The 20,540-nt window shown below is 33.6% G+C and overlaps 1 protein-coding gene across 1 annotated transcript in view; it reads right to left on the bottom strand.

The window, feature by feature from the left end:
- Window positions 1–20,540, bottom strand: part of WDFY3 (WD repeat and FYVE domain containing 3) — a 214,038-nt gene that overhangs the window by 99,128 nt on the left and 94,370 nt on the right. Inside the window, exons 12-21 of the mRNA XM_011356329.2 lie at window positions 17,515–17,972; window positions 15,950–16,033; window positions 11,348–11,519; window positions 10,294–10,508; window positions 8,102–8,214; window positions 5,641–5,872; window positions 4,344–4,444; window positions 3,979–4,197; window positions 2,325–2,506; window positions 234–465 (exon numbers count right to left, since the gene is read on the bottom strand). Coding sequence (XP_011354631.1) covers window positions 234–465; window positions 2,325–2,506; window positions 3,979–4,197; window positions 4,344–4,444; window positions 5,641–5,872; window positions 8,102–8,214; window positions 10,294–10,508; window positions 11,348–11,519; window positions 15,950–16,033; window positions 17,515–17,972 — 2,008 coding nt within the window. The remainder of the gene's footprint in view (window positions 1–233; window positions 466–2,324; window positions 2,507–3,978; window positions 4,198–4,343; window positions 4,445–5,640; window positions 5,873–8,101; window positions 8,215–10,293; window positions 10,509–11,347; window positions 11,520–15,949; window positions 16,034–17,514; window positions 17,973–20,540) is intronic.

The following is a 20,540-nucleotide window of genomic DNA, read 5'->3' as shown; positions in this document are numbered from 1 at the left end:
AAATTAGTAATCAGGCATGAAGACGAAAATCAGGAAAGCACAGTATGATCAGTGGATGAGAACATTTTGAATAGAAGTGAGTGGTCAGTAGTATCATGTTGAAGAAAAGTAGAAAAGGCCCCCTTTTTTAGACAAACAATGTTTAAGCTTATACGCACACATGCATTTATTCATGCATCTACACTGCAGGAGTTAAGTTTTATACAACTTTAAGAAGATAGAATGTTACTCACATGGCATACATACAGCCTGAAAGCTTCCAACGTAATTTGGTCCTAGTTCATAAATGGTAGTAATACTTGGAGGCGGCAAAACTTCTTCCAAAAAATGCGTGGGTCCCAGGCGCCAAACCAATGAAGCAATTTGGCGTTGGGCAGGTGGAGTACCAATGTATGCATAGACTGTACTAACCACGGGTGGATTTGCAGAACCTGAACCACCAGGAGTACTGTGAACATAATGAAGCTATAAAGAAAACAAAAGCAAATATGTAAGATAGGACCAAAACAAAACAAAACAAACAAAAACCAACCTTTCTCCAGGAAAATAAGCACTTTTTGTGTATATTTGTATTATCCCAAGGTTATACAACCTTACAAAATACAAAAGCAGCCAGGTTGAGAAACATGAGGGCAGGCCAAGATTCTGGAACATGATGTGGAAGCTGAAAATCTGTCACCCAACTCTCTAATACAGACAAACTATCTAATGCTAGAAAGGGCAATAATCAAATACAAGGATACTGTTATTGCCCAGATGATTTACATATCAAATAACAATGCTTCTATGAAATTTTAAGATTGATATAAAAACAGAGCTTTTCAACTGTGGAATTAAAACAATCTTAAAATTAGCTGCTACCTTCAATGTGAGTCTGTTAAAATTATTCATGAAGTCATTTATCATGAGTAAAATGCTAAAAAATATTAGAAAAATGAAGTTTATTATACTTATAATTTATTCTCACATATTTTAATCTCAATGTAAACCACATTCTCAGATATGAAATTACACTCCTGACAAGTAGCTTAAATTATCATTCAATTCGCTTACAGTAAATATAATCAGAGTATAAGAGACAATGAAATCAAGTGTCTTTTTGTACAGGTAGCGTCCATCACCTGATGGGATGAGAGACATTTCCCACTGATCATTTTGCTACAACAATGTCCACTGACTGCTTTGTCATAACACTGTCCTAGTTTCAGATGACATCGACTATTCCACGTATTAAAGTTCCTGATGTTAACAGTATGAATCTGAAGACTAACATGTGACCTCAAGTTGGGTTCACAGGACTCTGACATCTCACAGGCATGGTGATGATGATGATGTAAATATTTCAGTAATAAATCTACTACTTCTTGATTCTAGGAGCTGAGGACATTTTTATTTTTGATAATACTAAATATAATTGAAGGACATACTAGAGAATCTACAAACCCATTTCAAATGCAATCATGTATACAAAGGAAATGAGTGTATTTTAAGGTTTATCATATTGAAACAGAATGTCAATAAAATATCATTCAGGAAGGGAATATATTCAAGGAAGCTTTTACTGTTAAAATCTGTTAAAAGAAACAGATTTTACTGCTTTTTTAAAATTTTAATTCACACGAAAGGACAAACTTTGCTTTTGTTGCTTCTTTCAAGTGACATCATAAAAATGCATACTATCTTTTAGAAGATGAAGAATTTTAAGAGCTTGATAGTTGAGTTCTGTAAAAATTAGCAGCATTTATCCTTATTCAAAAAAGAAAATTCTGATTCTTTACTGGTTACCTCAACTTCTTGGCTCTCCTCTGACTACTTAGGTCTAGTTATCTAGAGTAGTATTTATACACTCATTAATTCAACAAACAGTAATGGAACACCTACTATTATTATCAAGGATTAATCTCAGTGATCAGAAAACAAAGATGAATAAGTACAATTCCAGCTCTAAAGAAAAATAGAATCTACTGAACTGGATACAGTAATCACAACAAAGTGACAATGTGCTATGTTCATAGTTTATTTAGGCATTCTTCAACTGACTGCTCTATCGTGAAAAAGCACTTAGCAGTCTGGCTCAAGTACTGACTCTTCACTATTACTCTGTAATCCCTCCTTTCTATTCCGCTCTAATATAGTGATATAAATAGCCAGGCACATGACTCTAACATATTGCTCAAGTGGATACTGAAGCTCAATTTAAAATTAAAATAGCAATTTAAAAAATAATCCTGGGCACATATGCACAGACATGCACACACTCACTCCTGACCCCCCCAAACTATCTTTTAAAGTAGGTTGAGCTTTCCAAGCACAGGTATGCTTACCTTCACAGTGTTAACAAGCTGTCCATCAATATAGAGGGCTGCAGTACTGTTTTTTAGCATGCCTTTGCTCATCACCAGAACCAGATGATGCCACTGCCCCTCAACTATAAGTTCTCCACATCGAAAGCGAGCACAGCATGGGAGAATCTCATAAAAAGAGGATTCTTCACTGAAATCATCAACTAAAGTAAAGAAGGGAAAGAAATAAAATCCTCAATATCATCCTCATTCTAACAATTATTCATATCTAGATCCTGACTTTATGTTAAAATAAAATGAAGACTTAAGTGAAAAAACCCAAACTATAGTAAGAAGTAAAATCTGAGATGTATTTTTGCTTTCTTCTGCTCAAGATACATGTAGTTAAAACTGAATAAAATTACAGTAGTTAATGAAATAAAAAATACAGAAAATTAAATAGAAAATAAAATAAAGTCACTTGAGACAACAAAAAGGGACTAGTTGATTATTACCTGTCATGGTCTGTTATAAATGGTTTTTTGAAATTCTAGTTTGACATGCCTTTGATTATAACATTGGTTAGAAAAAGAACTAGGGAAATTAAAAATTTTATTCTTGCTATATGCTCTGCTCCGTGATGTAAGAGGCAACTGTCTGTTTTTAGTTTGCGGTTGTATTGCTGTGGCCCTTGCCTGACAGTAGCTGGTAGTAAGGAGGTGACTTTACAGCATACAAAAGTACAGTTGACCCAAGTTTTCTGCTTCACCAGACAACTCTGGTGATTTGCTAACATGCTGAAATCACTTTCTGATTCCAATCTGGCTTCTCTTTGCTACCCAGTATGTTGCCAGATTATGCTAAGAAATAATAAGTTAATATTAATTTAATCTTAATGTTAAGCTAATTAAATTAATTTACCTTTTCTAACCATTCAAGAAACAGCAGGAAAGCAGTGGAAATTGACATGTTAAAAACTCATTTGCCCCATTCCAAAAATTTTTTTAAGAGTTAATCTCTAACTATGTAACTTAAAGCAGACCTACCATTTTTGAGTATAAGCACATACAAGTAAATATCTTGAAAGTTGAAGTTTAAATTATATGCAGAAAGAACTACAAATAAAATATTAATTACTATTTTTGGAATCTTAAAATATCTTTACATACTGATGCCAAGATTATATTTTAAAATGACAACACAGAATATACATCTATTGATGAGCTAAGACTATTATAAAGGAGATTAGGGAATCAGGATTATTAAGTGGTCTGTATTAAGTCTTGAAGATAAGTGATGGATAAAGTAATTTAAATGTTATTGTGTCTAGCACAGTGGCACATATGGTAGGCATGTACTCAATGAATATTCATTAGTGTAACGTAATTCACAGCCAATGAAGATCCTTACTAAAATGTATCAAACAAGCAACCTGCTTTCTTAGCAAAAGCTGTGATTTCTTGGCAAGTAGAGATGAACCCTTATTTTAAGGGACTCTCCACTGTTTTCTAAGTCTCTTTTAAAAGTACCTTAAAAGTCACTGGTAAACAATATTCCAGATTTCATATAACCTGTTCTAGTCTGTAATAATTTAAATTGGAAAAGAATGACCAGATAAACCTTAAAGCATGAATATTAAAGTCAATGTAAAACTTTCAATGATCACAAGAAGCAAAAAGAAAAAACAGCGACTGACCATAGTTTTGCAGTAGTTCCTCTTTGGTGGAAACAATCAGAGATCGGTCTTTTGCTGACAGAACCATGGTAAGGCACACGTAATGCTGCTCAGAAGAATTTGCTCGGCGCACAACAGTCAGAAGTCTGACAGGGTGGTTATTCGGAGGAGCACTAAAATGTTCAATACAAAACCAGCTAGAGTAGCTTAAGCCAGAGGGAGGAGGAAAGACTCTTTCACCTAAAGTAAAAACAGGAAAATAACAATGACAGAGTTTGTGCTGACTCTTATTTATATTTTTAAAAAGCCAAAAAAAGAAATAAACTGTAGATGCAATATAATCTACTGCAAAAAAGACTCCCATAAACAAAGAAGGTAATATTTACCGGAACCAATGCCGCTGACCACGGCCCCATCGGTAAGACCTGTTGTGACGGCATTGTTTGTAGGGGCGTTATGAGGGGCCAAACTGGGCAGGAATAGGCAGCTATTGAAGGAAAGACAATGTACGTATTAGAAACCAACTGTTTTCTTCTGTTATCATTATATACTTACCACAGTGAAATAAATGGCCATTATTTAAGGGTAACTAGAGATAAGAGATGATGGAATAAATCTAGGTACCTAACAAAGTCCTTCCCTTCTTTTAATTATGTGAGAGTATTGAAAAACATATTTTAAAAATCTCCAACAGCATCATTTTAAATTTAAATTAAAAAAAAAAATCAAAGTATAATGTGCATATGGTAAACGTTACCAATGTATAACCCTGTTCAAGACATGGGCACAATAATGGCACTGCCAAAAAACTCCTTGTGCCTCTGCCTGGTGAGTCACTCTTCTCTGTTACCATTGTTCTTATTAGTTTTGCCTATTCTCAAATACAGTTTAATCTATTGTTTGATAATAACTCATGGCAATCTTCTTAAAATACAATTTATAGTTTTAGAGCAATGCCTAAGAATCCCATAAACAACTAAGTACATATATAGATCTATTCTATTAGTTTGTGTCCATTACAAAGCTGATGGACTTTATAAATTCTTCTAGATTCTCTCTATATTCTTTATTGTTGTTTCTGCTATGACAGCCTTTTCTGCCACTTGGAAGTATTTACTCATTTGATGTGACAGTCACTGAACATTTATAATGTATAAGATACTAAGCTAGTTAATTTGAAGGAAAGGATGATAATAAAACCCAAAGAGCTTTTAATCCAATTTTAATTTGCATATTATCTATAAATTTATTATACTAAATCAGGGGTTGGTAAACATTTTCTGGGGCGGGCCAGACCATAAATATCTTACGCTTTGCAGACCAGATAGTCTTCCAAGACTACTCAACTCTGCCATTCTAGCATGAAAGCAGTCACAGACACATAGATAAATGAGCGTGGCTTTGTTAAAATAAAACTGTTTATGAAAAAGTAAAATTTACAAAAAAGATTTGGACCATAGACCCTAGACTGATGACTCCAATATCATATCAATTTACTTAGCAAAATAAGAATTCAATCTAAAAATCTTAAAATAACCTGCTCAAAGAACTCAATGCTTTGAAAATATATAGTATACAGTATATTTTAATCAAGCAGATTTAAAAACGAAGTTCTACTTGTCAAAGGCAAGTATGAGGCATAAAATGATACAATAAGGATTGACTATCTTGCAAATTCCTTACCCAAACCCTTCAAGGGATGTGTCAAATTCAACAAAAGCTGGAGTAACTGATGACCCGTGAAGTCTGATGTCATGTGGGGTTGTCATGGAGACCAGACACTTCACCCTGGTCAGGGGTACAGTACTTCCTTCTGCAGATTTTACCAGGCTCTTGCTTATCCGGTAATGATTATCTTCATGTAAGCTGAAAACATTATCGGAACCCAGACCTTCCATAGATGTGATCATACTACCTGTAAGTCAAAAAAAATTTCTTGGGAAAAATATCGTGTAGGTTTCTAAGATAACGACTTTACAAGGCTGATTTTTAAATACTGCTCTTCAGTTTCTATACAGAATAATTTTATTGGTAAACACTAAAGCTATTACTTAGTTTTAATGTACCTTATGTTCATTTTAAAACTTAAACAGCATGTTTCCTTTTTTACTTATTATTAAAGTAATAAATGCACTGTAGAAATGATAGAAACTACAGACTGCAGATAATAATAAAAATCACCAATAACCACTATCCAAGCCACTGTTACAATGTAATTTAGTCATAAATTGTAGCTAATGATATTTATAAAAACCAGATTATATTTATATTTCACAAAATTATTTATTATTTCTCTTTGAGGAAAGAAGGCAAAATATTCTAAAAGCATTATAACAGAAACAGGTGATCCTTCTTATGAAAAAAATCAGATAAATAACAGAAACTTACCAGTTCCATTTTCCCCCATTTAATTCTTCCCTTACCACTATTAAAATTAAATATGTGATCACAAAAGTACTTGAACTAAAAAATTCCTATATGCATGTAAATGATAATAATTTCAAGAATGAAAAGACAAACATTAAATAAACTGTTCTATTGTTCAGGAATGAATTACAAATGTAATAAAGAAAATATTCTCTCTCAAACTACATGAATGTAATAGTTTCCCTCTGAAATGTGTTACGCATTCGGACAACCATAAAATATTTCAGTATTCTCTGAGAGAAAAGAACCATTCTTGTTTCTACTCTTTGCAAAGGACATCACAACTCAATTCCAAGGGACTGTGTAAAATACAAAATCAACAAAAAAATATATATATGTATCTAGAGGATATATATTAACTGGTATAAAGAACTGCAATATTTTGTTTTCCATCAAAACTGTTGACTCAAAAGATCTTAGTTTCCAAAACACAGTATTCACTAATCGCTGATAATAATTTGCAGGAGAAAAAAATTCAGATTGAAATAATAGTTGAAGGTTGTTTAATATTTCTGATTTTTGCCTGAAAAAAGAAGGGGTCAAACTAAATGATCTTTATGTCCTTTCAAAGCAGCAGTTCTACTTTTCCAAAGTTTTATCCTTTACTGCTTCACTAGTAATGGTCACTTCAATCCATCAAAACAGATGCCTTATCACTATGGCTAACAATGATACAAAATGAAGTGTAAAGTAAAAAAACAACAAAACCACAGAATTAACATCAGGAGGAAATCTAGTGCAACTGAGGCCTCTACTGAGAAGACCCTTTCTTCTCCCTGCCCCCGATAGCTTAGAGTGGATGGAATCTGTTGCCTCTCCATGGTCCATGCCAGACAGCAATGCATCCTGCTAGCCCCTCACCATCACCATTCTATCAGCCTAATGTAAATACGCCTCCTTGGAGGCCCCTCAGCAGCAGCACTGTTGCACCCTCTCTATGCGATGGCCATTTATCCACTATTGCTGGCACTTTGTTCTCAGTCGTCTTCTCTGCACTGATCTTGTAGAGCGCTGGGGGATGTCAAGGTCCACTTGAACCACGCACCTAACACTTCTGGTTTTGTGCTCACCTTTCCGCCAATGAGCTTTGCCTCTACTTTACTCCACAATTTGGGCTAGTCCTTTTCTCTGCTTGTTTCACTGCTCCAATTATGGCTGCCACCATCCTGTCCCATTGCTTCAGTTCCTGTTCTCTCACTACATTTGCTTTTTGGCGGAGCCATTATTCTCCAGTCCAGCGATCTATCCTTTTCTTCCCAGCCTATCACTAGCTACTCGGCTCCACTTCTTTCCCTATACAGCCTATATTCCTTGGTGTATCTCTTCAACTACTTTTACCAGTATTTTTAATTTCCTGTCCATATCCTCCTGCAGCAGCTGTCCTGTAAACCCATGGACTGTTAATAATCCAAACAACCACTCTAGTCCAGGCCATAAAGGCTACTTGAGAAAGGCAAAGTAATTATGGAGCCTCTGGGAAAGAAGTATTACCTCTCCAGGTAATTCTCATCTCCTCTGGATCTGGCTTATTCTTTCAATGATTCCTTCCCTACTCCATCAGTCAATCAACTAGATCTTGTGTTTCTCCATGTAAATAACAACAAACCCTTCTCTTTCCTTTCTTTCACAGTCAAGCTTCTTGAATAACATTCATCCCTCACATGATTTTCATTTATAAAATCAACCCCCCAAAAAAGAACTTCAAAAGTCAACTTACTTCTCATCTCTGGTTCGTAACTCAGTGAACTTGGTTTGTGGACCCTATATTGTTTTAGCAATTTTTTGTCCCAGGCACCACAATTTAATGGACTTGCTAAACGCAAAAACTCCCTAAAGAACAAACAAAGCAGAATTATTCCTTGATAAAGAATATTACATAAATCATAAACCAAACACACAAAAAATGGGATTTAATGAATTATAACACTTTAATGAAAATATGAAACAATCCAAACAGTTATTTTAAAATACTATTCAATGTTAATTTTACATTTTAATCACCAAGCACTGAAAAGTGCACAGAATATTGTGAAGGACTAGAAAATGAAATATAAGCATGTTTTCCTGGAATGTGCTGTACTCTTTTCTAGTTTTTCATGTAGACTGTGATACATAATTAATTTATAACCTATAGCTTATCAGAACCTGGGTATCTGTGCCATCATATGACCTTGCCTTCTGAGAATTCACTGTAAAAAATTGAGCATGTCCAAATGGTTAATTCCCATTGCTTACTCTGTTTATCTAACTGGGTAGTATATATTATTTAGTAAAATACTAATATTGGGTAGGATATAGTCCGTCTCTTCCTCTCTACCTTTTTTTTTTCCCCCTCTTTAATTCCCACCCCTGACTTGCACCCCTGACCTATGGATGTTGCCATTTTCCCCTTAAGAACTGGATCTCTGAAGGTGGGGCATCTCCTCCCACACACTCGCTGTGTGCACTGGGGGCCTGGCACACCCGGGGTATGGTCCGTGGCTCCACCTGGGGCGCGAACCCAGGACCTTCTGCATGTAAAGCAGACGTGCTAACCACTACATTATGTAGTCTGTCTCTATCTCTCTGTCTCTGTCTCTCTCCATCTCTCTCCTTTAAAGTAGCAGATTATCAAAAAATATCAGGGGGAAATCCCCATGCTATTTTCAATATTTTAGGATTCTGAACATATCCATAAGAAGATGGATGAAGTGAGTAGGAACTGTCTCATTCATCTGGGTATTATCAAGGCCTAGCACAGTCCCTGGTACAACATTGTTTAACAAACATTTACCACATGGGTTTTTCTTAATCCATCATTAGTTTGGAGTCAGTTAAAAAATATAAATTATAATCAAGTCCAACCATTTTTAAGAAAGTTCCTAAAAGTTTTATGAGAAAGCAGTACTTTGACAGCAGAAAACAATTATCTTATAAAGAGTGCTGCTTATATTCTAAAAGTGACAAAATATGAGTGCATTTTTGTTAGAAAGGATTGATGACTTATACATTAAATCTGTTTGGTTAGGTAATTTTAGAAAAAATATTTTAAAAAATGTTCTCTCATCTTTAAAACACAAAGCATTGTTTTTCTTCCATTAAAATGTTATTTAAAAAAATATATATTTCTTGAATGTTAAACTGTGGAAGGTATATCCATACTATGGGATACTACTGGCAATAAACTATTGATATGTAACAATTTAGATGCATCTTAAAGGCACTGTAATCACATATTATATGACTTTATTTATATAACATTTTCAAAGGGACGAAATTATGAAGATGGAGAACAGATTAGTGGTTTGTGGGGGTTAGGGGAGTTGCTGTGACAATAATGGGGTGGCACTACGGAGATCTTTGTGACATCTTGATTGTGAGGTGGTTACATAAATCTACATGTGATAAATAATAGAGAACGATAGCAAACATGGATACGTTGTACTAATGCCAGTTTCTTGGTTTTGATGTTACACTATAGTTACATAAGATGTAACCGATGGAGGAAATTAGATGAAGGGTATACAGAATTTCTCTGACCCATTTTTACAACTTTCTGTGAATCCATAATTATTTTAAAATAAAAAAGTTTAAAAAGTATTTCTTAAAAGTTCTCACATATAAAGTTCTTAAATATAAAGTAGATGCAAGTCATAAATATAACATAACTTTATTTTTAAAGGAAAGTGAGAGTTTGATGGATTCAGATGGAACAAATAACCATGATAGAAACATTCTGTTTACTAGTAACTAGATTTATGTTTCTAAGTGCTATATTTTGAGCATTTTGCCCATTTTTGTTGTGCTTTAGCTTTGTCCACAGCTACTTGAATATATGTCTATGAAAGGAAGAACTCTTGCATATAAAGACACTAGGAACTACCATTACTGATTGCGGCTAATTCAAATGTGAAAAACAGAACTACTGACCTCAGCACCATTGGCTCCAGAGCCTGAGAGGCTAATCGTTCAAACATCCGCTGGAGGGGCGGGTGCAGTGAGTGGTCCTCATCAGCTAGTGCAGCACTGCACCGCTGCAGCAGTCGTGCATGAAGACTAGCTTCACACATGACCTGCTGGTTTCTTTCTGTATGCACCAGGGATTGTAAAATATTTGCCACGGCAAGTTGAAGGTCCAAAGCATGCTAAAGTTAACAAAGAAATCCATGCCACCGGGGTGTTCTTAGTAAGATAGGTGATATTTCTTTCCACATGAAGCACACCTTCTAATATGAGGTCTCTACATGCTTCAAATTACATTGAGATGAATTAAGTAGCTGGTTTAGAGTGATATATAGCAACTCCAAAACAGGGCTAGACAGACATTTGCTATCCTCATTTTGCTAGTATAGCCAGCTGGACTCCGTTCTCTTCCAAGTCTTTTGTATTACATGAATAAATAACTAATTGTATTTTTAATTTTGTAGAAATTGTGGTTGTAAAGTCTTTTTCATGGTGGGTAAATACCCAGTTTAAAAGAAGGTCTATTGTTTACATTTGTGTCACTTTTAGGCCTTAGAGGCCATATGTTTTAACAAAATAATCACCCAAACTCCAGTTTACCCAAAATCTTGAGCTACAAGTCAAAACAGAAAAATGGCCTCAAAGTGGTATCTTGAGTCATTTTTCTTTCTGCACTACTTATTAACCTTTTCCACTGCTGAGCAGGATTTATGAGGAGAAAAAGAATTATTTTTGCACCAGAATAACCATCTTGGCTGCATTTGTAACAAATGAATTATATTCTAAAACATTCATATCTACCATTCATTAAGAAAATTAATAAAAATTAACTTATAAACTAATGAAAATTAATAGAAACACCTATTTTTTATATTTTTTTCCTTTACCTACTTTTGTATGTGATATGAAATGGTTTCATATCACTTACCATCCTTCCTGGCCCCACTCCCTTGCTCATGCAGTCACACTTACATCCTTTCACTCATTAAAGATGGGGAGGAACTAACACATGCAAGCTTACTTCTGGCTGTGTCACTGACCCAACAGAGGCCAGGAGGTCCAACATAGCAAGCATGGCTCCAGGATGTATGATGACGGCATCAGAACTCTGGAGAGATGAAGTTGCCACAAGTAGTTTCAGGTCATTTTTAGGAGGGTAAATGGGGGGAGTTGGAACAAAATGATGCGCATGCCTATAAAAAAATAAAAATAAGAAGAAGAAGGGTGAATCGGTATTTATTCTCAATCACGTTCTCTGTTTATTTTCTTCATCTTTGTTACCTTTATCCATTGATAAGCAAAAAGCCTTGTAAATCAAGGTTGGGTTACAAAACACCTGAGGTTTAGGATAAAAAGGCTATATATTATCAATTCTTAGTGAGTTCCATATAGGCAATTTAACTACCAATTCTTCTAGGCTCTTATGTGTCTTTACCATTACTATTTGGGTTGTTTGGATTGTTTGGCACACGACCACTATGGTAAACACTGTTATATGGTATATCTGAAAGTTGCTAAGAGAGTAGATCCTAAAAGTTCTCATTACAAGGAAAACCTTTTATTCTTATAAAAGATGGATTTTAACTAAACTTATTGTAGTAAATCATTACACGATATATGTAAGTCAAGTCTTTATGCTGTATACCTTAAAATTATACAGTGCTGTATGTCAATTATATCTTAATAAAATTGAAAGAAAAGAAAAGAATGGTACCTATACCAGAATATATAAATAGGTGAAATCATAGCTCTAGGAAAGATGATAGTTCTGATAATATGTGATGAGAGCGCTGGTTAAACTAAATCCCTCAATGAGATTGTTTTCTCTTTTAAAATTATCTATGTGCTTTTAACCTTGCGTTAAACCATGGGTAACATAATCAAGAATTAGTAAGATCAAAATGGCCTACTCCGTAACTGGGTCAACTGAGTCGGAGTTGGCTCTGAATCTTAGTTACCCGGCAATAAATATATTAAGCATGCAGGGAGTTTTCCTTTAGCTTAATTGGAACCAAATTTACCTTCTTTTACATTACCCCCCACCACTGAAAATATTCATAATTTTTAGAAACCAGAGAAGGCATATTTTATGTAACAAGCTTATATGAGTTAGAAAGCCTAGCCATGTCCTGAACAGACATTTCTTCTTATCAATGATCTGTATTTCACACTATTCTTCTACAATTCATGAGTTTTGCACATTTTGTATCTTGGCACTAGGAAACAGATGCTTGTGGCTTCAGCCTATGAGAGCTCTTTGTTCCAATGAATCAGTTTCAGCATAATTTGTCTAACGCTGAGCTCTGTCACCAAGAGCAGTGCAGTTCCAGCTCTCTGGCACAAGAGCAGCTTGGGAAACAGATGCTGTAAGTCAGTGATTTAGAAGCAAAGAATTGGCGCTGCCATGTTTTTCTTTTTTCTTTTTTAAGTACCATTCTCTTTTTTAACAGAGATTCTAGGAAAGTATTCAGCTTCACTTATAAAAAAGCGCATGGGTTCTCTTAGCTTATTTAAAGTCAGCATATTCTTCACCCACTCATTTTTTCACTCCCTGTTTTTATACTGATTTTGTTCAGAAAGATTTAATTCCTAAACTTACTAAGATTTCTAAATGTTTATTACCAATAGCTATCTTCCTCCTATATGTTGCTCCCTTTAGTCTTTAAGATATTTTGACTCTTCAAGAAAAAAAAGATCCATAATTCCTCTACAGTGTAACAGGAATTCTCAAGTCTTAAGAAATTTCCTAAAAACTGTTTTCATTACATACAAATGACCTAAATTTTAGAAAAAAAAAAACAACTCCAGATTTTAATTGTGTATTTCAGTTACAAAATTATTTGAGTTGCCACATTTAATGCAGATTTGAACTTAAATTATGGACATACCCAGGTGAAGCCTTTATGTCTTTGGAATCTGAACTCTTTCATAATATATATTTATTATAGTAGTAGGCTTTTAAAAAAATATCTTATATAAGGAAACAATATTGATATAGGAATTACACTGATTCTTCTCAAATGACAAAAATATTGCAAACATTGTAGAAATCTAAAACATGATATTTATTAACTAAAATTAGGTCTATTTTAATAGGCGATATGTAACATTAATTCTTACTAAGTCACTTAGGAATCACCATAGGTATTACCATCATTTCGAAATTTGGAGATCATGGTATGCTTATTAAATGGATAATTCCCAAGCAAGACTTAACCATTTGCAAAGATAGAATAAAACGACATTTCAAAATTTTTATGTTGCAGTTTCTTTTAAAATTTATAGAAATTGCTACTTCATATTTCAATCTAAATTCACACATATAGTTAAAACTTATTTACCTCTTTAGGAAATATATACTTATTTAAATTCTGAATTTGCTTTGCCTTATCATCAAGTGTGTATAGGCACAACTAATGTATATCATGTTTGAATGATAACTAGTACTTGCCACCTTCTTCTCCATGGCTTATATATTCTGAAAAGTATTGGTTGTTATTTTGTATTTTGTTTTCACTTTCTCTAATTCTGATTAAACACTGTTCAGCTATAATCCCATTCCATGATTCCTTCTGAATAATGAATAATAATGAAAAAGTTATGAGTTTTAGTTTTCAAGTTCTTTTTCCAATTCTTAAAATAATTAGAGAAGACTCTCCAGGATTTTACATTCCAGACAAGTGTCAAAAGTTCACCTTTTTTTTAGTCCCTGAATCCCCCAAAAGCCATAAAAAGTAAAAATGCTGGTTTCTCCTTTTGCCAACAGAAACAAAATGTTTTGCCACAAGAAATAGATGCCCACGAGCTGATGTAATTTGCTGAGATGTTCTCGAGATGTTCTAATTTTGAAAGTTACTATATTTGTATTTGTGAAAAACATTGTCTTCCTTATTAGCTTATAATTTTTAACTACTGAGCAAAGTGTATGCATCCTGGTAGAGTGGCAACCTGACAATGTCAACATGGGTCTTATTACTAGCATGGTACTGGAAGCTTCCTTAAAGTAACATTAATCTGTAAACTTGGTTAGAATTCTCACAGATAAGTTTCATCTAGGATGATGACTCAATGACAGTTTCCCCTTAATTCAAAAACATGGCATCCTTACAGGTAGCTCTGTTGCAAATGATACAAAAATGTTTTTGATCTAAGGCCTTAAGTAACTATGATATGAAATAAAATGTTTTCTCTTTGTCAAATTTCCATTTAAATAAATGCTAAGTTCTAATGGATTTCTTTTTTTAATGTGTTCCTTCAATGTGTGAATTTCTATTAAAAGTATTTTGTAGTTCCTGATTAATAGTTAAAAAGGATTAAATATTTTTAAATACAGTACTTTTTAAGACTACCATTTATGATAGAGTCATAAATGTAATTTTTTAATAAATAAAACTATCTGGCAATCGAAACTATTTTCCTAATGTCCAGTTTTGTGGAATAGTGAGCATATATGAATCTTTAGACACAAAGAATACATTTTACCTCATTTGTTTTAGCAAAAGAAAAAAAAGGTCAACTCAAATTGTTTTTATGGTCTCTTGAATTAAGAACTACTCTTAAAAAAAAAAAAAAACCCAAAATAGCAGTTTTTAAATTCAAAGATGTTCCACAATAAATTTATTTAAAACTATTCTCAACTATGCTATGATTTACTGGAAAAAAATGAGCTATAAACTCCAATGTAAATTTAAGAGAAAAAGGAAAATGTAAGTCCATATACCTAATGAATATTACCATTGAAATATATTAAAACACAGAATCTGTAATAAATATTTTGTATAAAAGCTCCAATTACATTCAAGTTTTAAAATCTGAACAACAGAAATAAACTTAAACTACATGGCAAAACCTTAGGGTTCATTTTTAAAAAGCCAGAATGGAAGAATATTAATGTAAGACTTAAGGACTTATACCTTAAGTTGTCATGGAGAAAATGGGGAAGGAAGAATATACGGTGCCAACTGTATGGACTATGATCATTTTAAGTACAGGATGCAAATGGAATCTTAAATGGATCTTAATTGTACCACTGTCAATCAACTGTTGGTTCTTTATACCATATGCTTTATATATGAGGTAGACCAGGTCAGCTTAGGAAGAACCAATGAAAGCAAGAGCTAGGGTAGGTTTTTTATTTACTCTTGCAAAGTGTAGCTGTGACAAATCTCCGTAACATATCATATTTCAACTGGTTGAACCTATTGAGAAAATACACATTTCCTTGCCAGTGCTGTGATATTCATTTTAGAGTAACAACAAAAAAACAAAGAATGATTCCAAGGCACGTTTAAATTTAAAAAAAAAAAAAAAAAAAGTTAAAAAAGCACTCTACTTAAAGAGGCACTAAGTCCTCATTTCTAAATGAATTTTAATAGAAGATGCTAGCTCTAACAGCAAAATGAATATTTTAGTCTAAATCATAGAGGTGGATGACAAAATTCTACATGTCCTTCATATCTTCATAGCATCGACAAAAATATACTCAGAAGTTGACAATTTTAAAACCTAAAAAAAAATTATTTTGAGTTTCCAAGGCCCATTCCCCCCTTTACTTTTTATTTAGTTCCGGAGGGAAAAAAAAACCCACACAAATAAAGATTGACTTCTATTATAAGATCAGTACCTTTTCCTGGACAAAGCTGGTGTACCCCAAGGAGAGGGGAGAGAAGACTCACTTGTCAGGCAAGGAGGGATCTGTTCTGCACGACTACAGACAACAAAACAGACAGGGTGGTTTAGAGAGGTTAGAAGAGAACACCAGGTTGGCAGTTGGTTAGTTTCACAAGAAATACCAGTAAAAGTTAAATAAGAAACATCCTCCATACTCAGGAAGAACAAGGAACAAGACTATAACACATGCACTGAGGCAAACAGAAGAGCATGCTTAAGGCTGATGTTTATCCATTAATGTTAACATTTAACACGTTTGTTAAACAGAGTGCTGTAAGCCCTGTTTTTGACAAAACAAAGTAAAAATGAGGTATACTAACTAGGATAAGTAGAAAACAAGGGAAAAGAGGTTGAATCTAAAATAATTTCAACTTAAAATAGCTCATTCCATGAATATTACACTATCCCATGTTTCCTATATGTTAATATCAATGCATTTTTATTTTTAAAATGGAAAAAAATTAGAATACAATTTCTCTTATATCACTTTTATTTTCTTATCTAAATATTAAGGTCTAAAAATATTAAGAAGCAAGAAACTCTCATTAGGTATTTCAAAGTAGATATTTTGGTATAAAAAATATAAAACCTAATAGAAGCTCTAGCCAACAGTTACTTGCTTCATTTATGGGGGCAATATAGAAATGATTAACTTACTTTATGAAATAAAACCATGGTAACTTTTAAGTGATAATGCAAAAAAAAATTTTTTTAAGTGGCAATGATTGGGATACATCAGCAGCATGATCACTCTTACATTACTTTCAAAGTGAGAACTTAACTGAAAACACAGTGAAAAACTGAAAGTAAGTGATTTAAGTGGCACTTCTACGATTGATCTTCCTTAGAATTCTGGATTCCCCTCACTATAGATTTTATCACAATATATCATAATTGTTTATTTATATATCTGTATCTAAGCTAAAGGATGGCCATGATCAAAGTAGTATTGTGCTGAGCTAAGCCTTCAATGCCTAGCACAATGCCTTGGCACACAGTAGGTGCTCAGTAAGTACTTGTTTAATAAAGAATGAGTAACTGAGTTTATATTATCTCGATATGGACTCTTGAACTATCAGTGACTCTTTGAGCGCTACTGTCATTTTTCGAGGATTATGGTGAGAATAGATCATCTTTCTGAAAATAAATATAATCATAACTATGTTCTCCTGGTAACTATCATCATTAAGTCTGGATGTACCTAATGCTGTTGGGAATAGAGAAAAAAAGAAAACGACAGTAAACATCACCATTAAAGTAAACTTCGTAGAAACTGTTCCATTAAGTGCTTCAAAAGTTAACTGACCCTGGATGTACAAATAATACCCAGATGTCCATGGTGAAAAACCTAACATCAAAGCAATAGTAATTTCACAAACAAATTGATCGACAAGCAAATAAGAGAGAAGCTTCAACCGTTTTCATTTTCTTTCAGGTTAGCTTATAATTCAAGCCTTAATGTTGAAGTCATACATAATATATATAACCTTTAATTTGGAGCACAGAGCAGAGCCATACCTGTCAAAAGAATCTGTGGCTACTTTGTAGAGATAAATAAAGAGTTTACTGCAGTGCCGTAAAGTGGGTGACACTGAGTCCATCGAGATTACATCTTCCTCTAGAAGTCTTTGAAATGGCTGTGTATTTGAAGGAAAGACATTCATGGGGCTTATTTTTCTTAGGTCTGAGAAACATCCAAGAAATCGAACGGCATCTGCCAACTTCTCATACTGAATCTCTGTTTTGAAGAAATGAGAGTTGGCTGGCTCATAGCGCATTGCTGCAGTCAATGTGTAGAACACAGTGCGGAGAAGTTCAAACACTTGATTCTGGTTCACTTTCTCCCAGCCATTCTTGGGTGGCGAGCTCAAAGATCTCTCCATAGCAACAAGCAAGGATGTTATGTATACAAATCCTCCAACTTTCCTAAAAACTGTTCTTGAACGATGGCTTTCTCGAAGGACTGACAGGAGGGCCTATGGTGGACAAAAAAAAATCCAAAAACATAATTCAAATTAAAAAACAAAACAAAACAAAACACCATTTACGAATGTCCAAGGAGTGTAATACCATTCTGTGAACGTCGATATAAATGTTTCTGTCATACGCCCAATAAACAGTCCTATGAAGCATATCAAATATTTTGCTAATTAAAACATGCCATAATAAAAACAAAAGGTAATTTTAGGAAACACTATCACATATTCCTTTTGATAGAATAAGGCTATATCCAAATTCTGGCTGAAAAGCTTTCCCTATGTCTTTGATGGATAATGACATCAATGAATTAAGTAATTTTTACAAAGTAATTTTATTAAATAAGTAAAATATATAATCTAGTATAATTTTACACCATCATGAAAACTTATGACGATGCGTGTATACAAACTGATTTATTCCAGAAAATATCAGACAGATGGTCAGGGCAGCCAAGACCTGAAGTATTTCAATTCATATAAAGTCACCATATACTGTTGCTTTGGAAAGAGGAGTCAATTCACAGTTCTTAGCAGATACTCCTTCTTGCAAAGTGAATTTGAGCTCAAGGGTCCAAAGCCCGGCTCTCCCAGAACTGCTCTAAGTGGTAACAAATAAAACCTGAAGGCCAAATAAGTCAAACAACCTTTATCAGTTATGTTCTGAACTGTCATACTTTAACTTAGTTTATTATTAAAAATAACACTTTATAAAATTACCTAACATTTTTATGGGGCACCACTTACTGGGTATTAGACACTTACTTTAAGTGTTTTTATGAATTAGTTTTTTTCATTTTCTCAATAATCCTGTATTGGGCACTGGTATTATTCCTACTTTGTGCATGAGGAATTGAAGCCCAAAGTGGTAAAATAACTTGCCAAAAGGCTGTACAGCTTACACAATGGCAAAGGCAGGATTCAAACCCAGGCAGTCTGACTGTCCTACTTATACATTTAACTATGACCTTACTACCCCAAACAGCAATTTGAAATCTGTTTGCAGATAAATGGGCTTTTCCCCCTGTTTCAGCAACTGGAACACCATGGGTATCCAGTATTACTCCAGGCAATTTATAGTCATTACAAATGAGAAGACCATTTTATCAATACATCTCATACATTTCTAATAGTATTTGAAGGGAAAGGCTACATATAATCACTTTTTTGAAATATACTGCTTCAGAAATTATAAAGATTTCACTGTACTTAGCTATATTTTATTATTGTAAAAGATAGGAAATATGCAATCTGTATGTGTAAGTAAAATTTTAAAGTACAATGTACTCTTACCATTATTCTGTAACCAATACACTTCCATTTTAACAGGATTTGGTAATAATATACTTTCCATATCTTGCCAAATTTAATACATTGTACTTATACTTGCAATATCAACTCATATTAACACAAGACTTCGTAGCTTTTAAAAATGTATATATTATAACTTGGTTTGAAAATTAAATGTGAGGGCTAGAGTCAGTTATGCTTGGGTTGAAATTCTGACTTCAACATTAAAAAGCATTTTATCAAGGTCAGTTAACCTTTCTGTGTCAGAGTTTCCCTATGTAAAAACGAGACAATAATAATAACTTACTTCACAGGAAATACATGAAAAATCCTTAGCAAAGTGCCTGGCATATAAGCTCATCACCACCATCATCATCAAAAACAAATTGGGGGAAACCAAGTATTATTTTATATATGAGGAAAGGTGAGTTCAGAGATAAATAAGTACAAAATCATGTCACTGGATAGAATTATGATAGAGGCTAGAAAAACACTGCTTATTAATCTTTGGTCTAATACTCTATATTATGTACTTTTAGATAAGTCTACCCCCTACCACCTCAGAATGGGAATCCTAAGTATTTGAAAAATTTCAAATAGCATGAATAATTTAATATCCTGCTTACATCAATAACTAATGTAACTATTGATAAGAAGCAAACACTAAAGTTACAATCAGATATAGGTGCTAGTTAGACAAAATCATCGGCTGCACTTGAAACCTATAAAATTTTATTAACCAATGTCATCCCAATAAATTTAATTTAAAAAAGACAAAAAAAACCCATCAGCTACATAAATATAATGCATAAATATACCTACAGCTAGCTGCATAAATATAATGCATACCATTCAAATTTGTGGATCAGAATTATAAAATACTACATGTCATGGAATGTTGGGTTTGTGCACAAATAATTACAAATTAAATTGCAAAGGTCTGTGGTTGTGTCAATTGAATGGAGGCAATGAGAAGCAGTTTTGAATGTAGCAAAAACGAAATCTGAAATTGGGATCTTCCAAATCCTCCTTGCTATCGCCCAACACTATTTCATGCCCTCACGGCAGTGGAATGCAGGAGCCAGCTCATGCTGGCTCTGGAGAGCCAACTGTTATATTTTTGGAATTCTGCATGCCAGTTATTAAAACACAACCACTAAAAATTAAGTTCAACAAATTTACAACTAAGTAAGTTATTTTAACACAAAAGTAGTAAATATTCAAAACATCACTTTCTAGCTATTTTCTACATTTTACTATTATCTGTGCTACTGTACA

This window comes from Pteropus vampyrus, unplaced genomic scaffold, assembly GCF_000151845.1.
Source record: "Pteropus vampyrus isolate Shadow unplaced genomic scaffold, Pvam_2.0 Scaffold25, whole genome shotgun sequence".
In the NCBI taxonomy this organism is placed as follows: Eukaryota; Metazoa; Chordata; class Mammalia; order Chiroptera; family Pteropodidae; genus Pteropus; species Pteropus vampyrus.
This window is presented reverse-complemented; position numbering and strand designations above follow the sequence as displayed.